Raw genomic sequence first — 10,316 nt, 5'->3', positions numbered from 1 at the left:
TCTTTTATTTCCTGTGTGCTCTGATATAATACAATAAGAACTTGAAAATACAATGCAGGGTCTTTTAATTTCCCCCAGTTCATTCAGCATAGCCCCCCTGCCTTTAATAAAACACAAACATGTAACATTGTTTCTTACATTATAGAATCAGGTTGTAACAACTTGCATATTACTTTTTTTTTTGCCTTGAAATCAACATCCAGAGCTTTTTTTTGTACATCACACTTTTTTAATTTTTGTATTTGTGTTTTGAAAGATGTATATATATAAAAAACATTCAACACTGACTCATTACTCAGTCCAAATCCCCTTGTAAAACATTGATATGTGGTACTTAATAAATAATAGTCCCTGGAAATAATTTTCAATCAATCAGTTTATCCAAATATGTTTTTTTAAATAGCCAATTAAAAAATTAAGTTACTTTAAAAAATGTTGGAGTACTTCTTTGCTTAAATGTAAAAATAGTTTTAATTTGATTTGCTCCTGAACTAAAACAATGAATACTTGAAAACATCACCTTTAATTGTCATTTTTGAGCATTTTAGTGGCAGCTACCACAGTCCGCTGAGTAAAAGTTAATTCCAAATAAAAAGTAATGATTGTGTAGGACAGACCACATGAGCTGGCTCAGCACCAGTGTCACAGAAACATTCAAATTACACTCCAGAAGAAGAACCTGAAGTGGGCCTTTGGGCCACAATATAAACTATATAAACAATATTTTAAAAAATGGAGAACAACAACAGGCCATTGGACTTGCATCGTCAAAGGATTAGTGACGAGTAGCTATGAAATAGCTCTTTCAGTACCTAAGTGAATACCATCAAAAACACAGGAACTTAACCCTCACTGTTTCATACCCATGTGTTAACCAGTGTTAAAGAATCCAGGAGACACACAGGCAGCTAATGACAACCACAGCTTAACGCCATCATGTCGTCATACTGCTTTAAAACCACATTCTCCTCATCGTCAAAATACAACAGACTCATAGACTGGAGCGTGTCCGGCACGCAGCAGGGCGCTTCCACCTCATCGCTAGTAACCTTGAGTGCGTGCATGATAGAACGCACTGTGGCGTGGTTGGTCGCCCTGATGCCTACCCCCAACGGGAATGGACAGGAGCCCGTACAGTGATAGGCATTGTATCCACGGGGAGAGATGATCCAGCCCGACCAGCCGATCTCCTCAAAGTCAACAAACAGAGAAATGCGCTGGCAGTGCTGGGAGCTGTCGAGGGGCACGACACTCGAAGATGCACGAGGCCTTCTGCTGCGGTGCTCGGGGGCAGCCGGTTCAGGTTGGGCTTGTCCTGTGATGAGAGTAGGATAGAAAATTATGACCATTTTTACATTTTTTTCCAAGTATTTCAATTTTAGGCATGTACAATTTGTTAAATACAAACATATCAACTTTTAAAAGCCATGCGGGAAAACACAAATCTCTTAAAGCTGCAGTATGGAACAGACAAGGAAAAAAGTGAAACAGACAACATTCCTCCTGCAGCACTGTTGTTGTTTCTTCTCTCTGTTGCAAGCATAGACTGCTGTATAGAAGTTGCTGTGTGGATGTTGGCTAACAGCATCTTTGTTTATCAGCTAATGTTGAGCAAGGCACAATTTTAAGAGAGCACAAGCTGTGCTGTTGCACTGTGCAGACAGACAGGACCTGCTTACATAGACCGATCACGCATTACATTATGACCACCTGCCTAATATTGAGTCAGTCCCACTTCTGCTACCAAAACAGCCCTGACCCATTGAGACATGGACTTCACTAGACCCCTGAAGGTGTGCTGTGGTATCGGCACCAACATGTTAGCAACAGATCCTTTTAAGTCCTGTAAGCATGGAGGTGTGGCCTCCATGGTTCGGACTAGTTTGTCCAGCACACCTCACAGATACACGATTGGATTCATATCTGGGGAATTTTGAGGTCAAGTCAACACCTCAAACTTGTTGTTGTGCTCCTCAAACCATTCCTGATCCATTATTGCTTTGACGCAGCTGAAAGAAACCAGAGCAATCGGGGAATACTGTTTCCATGAAAGGGTGTACATGGTCTCCAGCAATTCTTAAGTAGGTGGTACATGTCAAGGTAACATCCACATAGATGGCAGAAACCAAGGCTTCTCAGCAGAACAAAGCATCACATTGCCTATACTGGGTTGCCTTCTTCCCATAGAGCATAGGATTCCCCGGGTAAGAGACACACGCACCCTGCCATCCAAGTGATGTAAAAAAAACCGTGATTCATCAGACCGGGCCACCTTTTTCCATTGCACCATAGTCCAGTTCTGATGCTTGCATGCCCATTGTTGGTGCTTTTGACGGTGTGTATTCTGACAAAACCAGCATTAAATTTTTCAGCAATTTGAGCTACAGTGGCTCATCTGTTGGATCGACCACACCGGCTAGCCTTCACTCCCCACATGCATCAGTGAGCCTTCGTCTGTCATGACCCTGTCGCTGGTTCATCACTGTTCCTTCTTTGGACCACTTTTAATAGATACTGACCACTGCAGAAAACAAAACTGCTGAGGATTAGACCCGGTCGTCTAACGATCACCATTTATTCCTCCTCAAACTCACTCAAATCTCACTTTGGCATTTAAATGACATAATGCTAGAACTTTACTCATTGATAAAAAGTAAGCCGTATTATGTATAACATACTGTAACTGCATTAAAATGGATCCACATGAACAGCACACAGTCAAGAGACGGGTTAAGTGAACAAACTGTATTTATCGGTCAACTGGTGCTAAGCAGACTAGCATGAGAATGTGTAGATGCCTCACTTTTTTTCTTTCATGGTGATCATCTGCCCTGAGACTTGATTAGCCCAAGTCTCCTGGACACAGCCTAAATAAAAGAAAAAGACAAAAGCAAACAAAAAAACCCACCAAGCATGAAACCAAAGCCCAGACGAGTTGCAAGAGTCCAAATATTCCACTTGCAATTTGCTTATTAAGTTAAAAATGGCAAAAACATCTTGCCTGCCTAAATCAATCACAGTTATAACAGAGGAAAAGTCACACTGTGCAACATGCCCACATCTCTCTCACCACCTTACCAAAGTATGACTGGTTTGATGCTCCTGTCTCTTTGTCGTGTGAGAATATGACCAGGTAGGCGCTTGTGTCTGTCAGCTCTACATTCTGTTTAGATGAATGCAACACCGACTCCATCCAGTTACCGGAAGGAAGTGTAGTCACCACCAGGATGCCGTTGTCCTCCTGACTGTTCTGGATCCACTTGGATACCTGACATTTAAAACAAGCATGACATCATCCCTCCAATCTAACACAAACTATGATCGTCATCATTATGAGACGTTTTTATTTGGAGTTGATCATCTGAGTTTTGAAATAATGACCAAAGATTTAACTCAAAAGGAATTATTTTCTCACAACAAGCCTCAAACATTCATTTTAAACAAAGAAAATGAAGTTATGGATTTTTTTTTTTACCATTTGAGTGACATTGAAGACTTCCCATCCTTGTGTGTATAGTGGAACCAATCTGGAGGTGATGAGGTTTCCTCGCCATGGCTTCACGAGGTTCTCCAGCACCTCATACAGAGCCACCTGGAGAAAAAAAGAGGGAAAAAACCCACCACCAACAAACAAACAAACTATCACTATTTGTTTTCAAAACCGCCAGAATTCCTGTTAAAGGCCCACGATTGTGAAATGCTCGCAGACAAAGAAACCGGGTGAGTACACTTAGTGATCGTCAGTGAGCCCAAAACATTGCCACAATGTTTCCTGTACAATATAAGAAAAAAGTGTAAATGATATGTCTTTAAAAGCAAACAAACAAGAAGCATTTACTTTGTAGAAATGAGGCGTGTGAAACCTTCCGGGATAAAACTTCCTTTTCTTTCGGAACCAGCGGAACTGCGCTTTGATCATTCTCTCATCTCTGCCGAAAGACGACAAGTTGAAGAAGTGAAAACTCTCTCTAGGTTGCCCTGCAGACGACAAAACAATATAAAAATATTTAGAGGAATGATGAAACCATACACTGGTAAAGCGCAGGCTTTTAAACAGACACATAGCCGTGCGCGATTGCGTCTTTACGCACTTATACGCATACTACTTCTTATTTTTGTGCGCCCTAGATGCAAACTCATTGGAAGATATTCTCGCGGAACAGCCGTTACTGTTGCTTCTCACCTTTATCGCTGAAACTCCGCACCGTGTTTCCTTCCAGAATGTCCGTCTGGCTTTTCGGGGTCCCATCCGTGACAGAAACCGCGTTAAAAAGATCCAGCATAAACTGAGGAGCCTTCTTCTGGGGAGCCACCGCTGGTCTGGGGATAGCCTTAAGATAGAAGAGACGATCCAGCTTCTGCCTGGCCATTTTCGTCGCGTCCAAACCGTCCTGCGGGATCGCCAGCGGGGTGACGCATCTTAGCAGGAGAGCGAGGAGGCAGAGGCGCGGAGCTCGTGCTGTCATCTCCAGACTGGACTGAGCTCTACACCTGTGGGAGGGTAGGTAATAAATGACGGGGTGCCTTTGTATTTAGCAAACAGTAAGAGGTGATTGGGCCATGACCGATGACAAAACACAAAAAACCAAATACACAAAAGGAAGGGTGGAAACGAGCAGAGAACCAGCTGTAAAGAAAAATAAACACACCACTAATTTGTCCGGCTTACTGTAGTTTACAAGCCACTCTGTTCATTTGAAAAGTTAATTCAGACATGCTGTAATGCACGTTTTACGACAGATTGACCGCATGTGTTAAAGTTCAAATGTATTCAAGAGAATAACTTTCACGTCTTTAGTATTACACCACTCGCCCTTCGGTGCCACCGTTTTATTCTCTGGACCAAATAAAATTATCCGATCATGATGTCTTGTCACCTTTGTCCCACGTCATGCGTTATCAGTATGAGGCCAGTCGCTGGAGAGCAAACGAACAACCGAGCCGTGACGCAAATGAAGCGCGTTTTCAAAAGCTGCTGTTAATGCGCACGTTTTCACAAAAAACTCTGCCAGTGTTTGGACAGTGACTCAGAGTTAACAGCGTGACGTGTTTATTCCTCAATTAGGGCGAATCCCCGCTGACCTCTGATCAATCAAGTACAACAAAAGGGATCAAACTCTCGGGTTCGTCACGCTGATCGATGGCTCAATCTCCTCTCCGATTGTTAATCAAATCTACGACCATTACACGGGAATGATGATCCCCCCTCATTACTCACATTTAAGACCATGAAAGAAAACGTATCACTGAGTAGCCACCCAGTCAGATAAGCCTGAAAACAGACAAAAGCAATAAACACTGGAAACAAAGAGGATCAGCTGATTGGATTTAACTCAACTGCTTTAAGTTCTTTTTGAACTGCTTTCAATAAAAAGGCAAAATTCATGTTTGGATATACAACCTTGTTTCCAAAGGGCTAGACTGGTGTGTAAAATGTGAATAAACCTGAATGCAATAAACATGATTGAAAAGCTGTAGATTGCATAATTAGGTTCATTACTAGCTTGGAGATGGCAGCACTGACAAAAAAAATTGAGGTCAAAGATGAAGACGATGGTGAAGATGCTCAGATTTTGATTGTGAGAGACCAGAATAGACAGTACTGGAAATGTATATACATCAGAGGGTTAGAGCGGCAAGGTTGAGATGGTTTGGACATGTGTAGAGGAGGGTTAGTCGACATATTGCACAAAGGATGCTGAATATTGAGCTGCCAGGCAGGAGGAAAAGAGGAAGATCTAAGGGAATATTTGTGGATGTAGTGAAGGAGGATATGGAGAGGGTTGGTGTGACAGAAAAGAATGCTAGGGTGAGATGGAGGCAGATGATCTTCTGTGGCGACGCCTGGAGGGAGAAGCGGAGTTTTAAAAGAGCCTCCCAGAGAAGCTCAGTCTTTCAGAATTAAAGGTAGGGAGGTGAAATAGGAACAACAGTTGTAAGCTTACAATTTCAAAGAAAGGTCATTAAAGTTAGTTTTTCTCTCTTGTCACAGATGCAAGTTAAAACAATACAGACATACAAATAAGACTCAGCAAAACTATCATCTTCTCTGGGATCAAGCTCAACTGGCCTGTGGTCTGACCAATCAAAAATCACCCTCAAAAAATGAGGCTAATAATTGCTCTGTGTCTCCAACACAGGAGAAGATGGAGTCAATGATCAGCGTGATCAAAAATAAATATATAAATAAATGGAATAAAAAATCTGAGAATTAAAACATTTCTTAAAAAAATTAAAAAAAAAGACAAAATGCATAAAAAAATCAGAATTCTGAAGTTTTTTTTTTTTTTTTAAAAAGAGAATTATCAGGGAAATAAAGTCAGAATTCTGAGAATAGAGCAAGAACTTTGACTTTTTTCCCTTCAAGTCTCTGGAAAATAAAAAAGTCAGGGTAATTTTTTCTTTCCCCTAGTGGGCAAAATCCTCTCCTATAATAGTACGAATGTTGGCTTAATATTACTAAAACAAACAACAACAACACACATCTACATGATCTGAACATGGAAAATGAACTGGTATTTTCATGAACTGTTTTTTTTTTTTAATTCTAATTGCACACTGAAGGCACTTTCTACTACAAGCCTCATTATGCCTTTACTTTATGTCTTTCTTCTTACTTACTTGGCTTTGGGATCAGTTGTCTTGTCTGTATGTCGTCGATATACAAACTTGGAGGGACCCATTCAAGTTTTTAATTGGTAGACTAACTGCTGTAACTCCTGTGATATAGCTTCTGTTTTCTTTGCATAGTTAAACATATCATTTAAATTATTTGCAAACGATTGAATTCTGTTTTAATCTGCATTTTACACAGAATCCCAACATAATATGGCAACAACAGTTAATTGAACTATTCAAATAATATTAATAAACTTAAGGAGGAAGAAGAAGGAAAAAAAAGATAAATTACTTTAGAATTTCCACTAAACAAGGAACTATGGAAGCCACTTTTCTGTCTTGTCAGGGTATGGAGCAGTGTACTGAGTGCTGAATGCCCAAGAAAAAGTCCCCTCTCTAAAAATTCTGTTGTTCTGGACATGTGCGCTGTATATGTGAGAGCTTGTGAGACTAGGATACCCTTGGACGTTTACACTGACTTAAAGCGAATGCCGATATTCTCATAAGCAGTTCAGGAAAGATCACACAAAAAATATTTTATAAAAAAATAATCTCATCAGCACAAAGCCATCTTTTCAGTGAAGTAAATGCAAACCTTGTTGATCATGAAATTCGTTCAGCACCGATATACATTATCTTTTTTGCGTTTCCACCCAGTGTTTGTTCCTGATAGATGCTAAAGACCTTATTTTGACATCTGGACTTCACGTTCCTGTCTTTGATTTGCAGACTAGAACGAATTCTAATATCTGACATTTGAATTTGAAACTCCACCTAGTTTTGCATAAAGTCAGGTGAAAACAGGTAACCAGGCTCAGTCTGAAACAGGACTCCAGGAAAGCCACTGGTCTGGGCTTTGTGACCAACCATTACATAACCTTCACACCATTTGCTCTGGTACAAACAAAAGCCTCTGTAGTTTAAGAGAAGCTGTGTTTCTATCTGTTTCTTGGCCTGCAGCAGTGACTTCTTTTGAAGTTTCTGCTGCCTGGCACCTTCATGATGAGGACAAGACTAAATAAAATCATTTCTTTTTTCATCAATCATTACTTGGAATGTATAACAACCTTAAAAATCTTTGTTTTGGTAGTGCTAAAGCAGTGAGACATACTGTTTTGTGAGCATTTCCTATGTTTACAGGTGAATTTTGTTACCTTTGGACAAAATCAGCTGTGCCCCCTTCTCCAGTCTTGCAGTGCTAAACTAAGCTAACCAGCTGTTGGCTGATTGGTAACTGTCAAAAATGATTGGAAGGTTTCCAAGCCCTCTCCTTCGTCTTCTTTTGGGTCTGCTTGCACTTAGCAAAGAAGTTTAAAGATGCATTATCACCACCTACTGGACGGGAGTGTGAATCAGACAGAGGAAGAAAACTAAATCAAAACCTCTCCTGTTCTTCTTACCAACTTTATCAAAGTAGTGACACATCAGAATAACATATACTTATGTGCAGTTGTTTGAACTAATTATTTTGGAGTCTTCTGGATTTTTTTTGTTTTTTTTGTTTGTTGTTTCCTCCACATCCTGGATCTCGGTGTTTTTTATTTTTTTTAATTTTTGGACTGCTTAAAAGCAGGGTCCATACCGCAAACCCCAACAGTTTAAATGAATTCTGCCAATTCTGTCCAGAGAAACTGTCAAACATCCATACACTTAGCATTCTGTGGCTTGGAGAAAATCAAAAATAAATGCAGACTTCTTCACCCAATTTTTGTTTTTAAAGTCATTAAAGAAATGTGTTATACAATTGTTCAAACCTGGAAAAAGAACAATTCAAAGAAATAATTAAAAGCCACAATAACACACAGTCTGACACCAAATCCTTGACATTGCAAGACAACTGTTCTTGTATTTTCCTTGTCCACATGTAAACACAGAAATGGAGTTTGTTAAATTGTATACACTGTAAGGAATTTTTCCAAAAACTTTGTTTTCAGCGACCTAAAATGTCGTATACGTGTGCACGAAGAGCATAAAACAGTTCAAGCTTAAAAGCACCCGTGTACGTGGACAGGGCCTTGAAGTCCACTATATATTAACCACCTATGTTAGCAATGTACTGGTGAGAAGAGATCTAAAAGATAAGCAGTCTTTTTTTGGCATTTCCGAGTTTTTTGACATCTATGTGATATAACTGTATCGCATCTGACGTAACTCTTTGAATATTTTTATATAATCTTCCTATAATATTATCATATAGTATCTTATCATAAGTGTTTTCTGCTATAAAATACCTCATAATCATATGCAGTTTAAAAGAACCATCAAAGCACTGTGTGGAAGTATTACAGTTTGCATGTATAAATCCTAACAGCTGTTACATCAAGGCTATTTAAATTTTAAGTTAAGCAACCTACAATATTACAACACTACAGAATTCTTTGTGTACCCAAAATCATCTAACTTTATAAGTGACAGTTCAGTTTCTACAGACCACTTGTCAAGGCCCTTGCATGTTTTTTTGAAGAATCAAAAACAACGTGTCAGGATGGATGATGCTTATTGTTTTATTTAACATGACTTAAACCTAACTGTCGGGTGGTGCAGATGCCTGGCGCCTTGTTCTCGGCTCATGCCAAGATAGCCAGCCTATGACGGAGTACGCTGCTCCTTGCTTCTGGTTCTCTGGGGCTCTTATCCTTTGGCTGTAGGCGCTTCATCTTGGTGTCTCTCTTTCTTGGGTGGGCACATATTTGTTATCAGAAATGTGTGGCCTCAGCTTGTAGAGAATCTAGAGGTTGTCTTGGATAAACAAATGATTGGCACAACAGTGCGTTCAGATCATAATTTGCAAAAGATGTCAGGCAGGACAGGCTGAAAGAAGAAAAAAGAACTTGCTTGTTCTAGAATTGGAAGAAGGAAGGAATAAACCTCCAGGAGAAGCAGACTCAGGGAGGGCCAGACATCTGCCGTGACCGTTAGAGCGGGTGAGGGGAAAGTGACAACAAAAAAAAAAAAACCCCAACAACACAACAAAAAATACCATAGTGATATTTGTTGGAGTAATCTGGTAATTCATTTTTAATTAAAATTCTAATAGTAAAACAGTGAGACAGTGTAATCAGTGCAGTATTCAGGTATACAGCCAGATGATGGACACTGCAGTCGATGCTGTGTGGTCTTGTTTACCAGCAGGAAACCTGATGAGAAACCACAAGGTTTTGGTCCTATGTGCTCTTCTTTTCAGTGCAGGTGTCTCTAGGGAACTCTTAGAGAGGCTGGGGAAGAAGGGAAGCTGGAGAACCGGCTGGGTGTGATGCACTGGTTTGCATTCAAGCGCAGCGTCCTTTGAATTAGGCTCACCAACAAATGCTGATCACTGTGGTTTCCTGTTCTCACCTTCATTAACTGTTCGAGTTCATCAAGATCCTTAAGCTTTAAGTATTTGGTTTTATGTGGTTGGAATCCTCATCCATATTTCCAGGGTAGAGCTGATAGAGCCAGCTCCACAGCTATGAGGGCCCAGAGACCACGTATCAATGGGTTCATTAAATGAAATGTGGAGCATAACCTCTGGTGCCATGCTTCAAACAGTTTCCATACAGACACCAGGAATCACTGAAGAGATGGGACATGCCAGACTAATGTCAGTAACTTTGAACTTAAGGAGGCAGTAATGGCAGTCCATGTTTTTGAGATCAACATGCAGTATTCCTATGGAACTCAGATGTGACAGAGCATTTACTAGCTGCTATAAAATC

General features: G+C 40.2%; 1 protein-coding gene across 1 annotated transcript; it reads right to left on the bottom strand.

Annotated features, from left to right (window-relative positions):
• Positions 1-908: 908 nt before the first annotated feature.
• On the bottom strand, positions 909-4,376 carry LOC134633715 (bone morphogenetic protein 2-B-like). The gene is made up of 6 exons (XM_063482702.1): positions 4,184-4,376; positions 3,839-3,978; positions 3,476-3,592; positions 3,079-3,268; positions 2,428-2,454; positions 909-1,309 (listed from the first exon to the last, which is right to left on the bottom strand). Exons 1-6 carry the CDS (start codon positions 4,368-4,370, stop codon positions 909-911), a joined length of 1,062 nt encoding a protein of 353 aa, XP_063338772.1. The 5' UTR covers positions 4,371-4,376.
• Positions 4,377-10,316: the final 5,940 nt, after the last annotated feature.

The sequence above is a fragment of the Pelmatolapia mariae genome, linkage group LG8 (assembly GCF_036321145.2).
Source record: "Pelmatolapia mariae isolate MD_Pm_ZW linkage group LG8, Pm_UMD_F_2, whole genome shotgun sequence".
NCBI lineage: Eukaryota > Metazoa > Chordata > Actinopteri > Cichliformes > Cichlidae > Pelmatolapia > Pelmatolapia mariae.
This window is presented reverse-complemented; position numbering and strand designations above follow the sequence as displayed.

Coding starts and splice junctions, on each gene's coding strand:
- LOC134633715 (XM_063482702.1), bottom strand. CDS start 4,370: ATGGCCAGGCAGAAGCTGGATCGTCTCTTCTATCTTAAGGCTATCCCC. Junction 3,269..3,475: donor TCTTCAATGTCACTCAAATG/GTAAAAAAAAAA, acceptor TTTAAATGTCAG/GTATCCAAGTGGATCCAGAA. Junction 1,310..2,427: donor CTCACTGATGCATGTGGGGA/GTGAAGGCTAGC, acceptor TCACAGGACAAG/CCCAACCTGAACCGGCTGCC.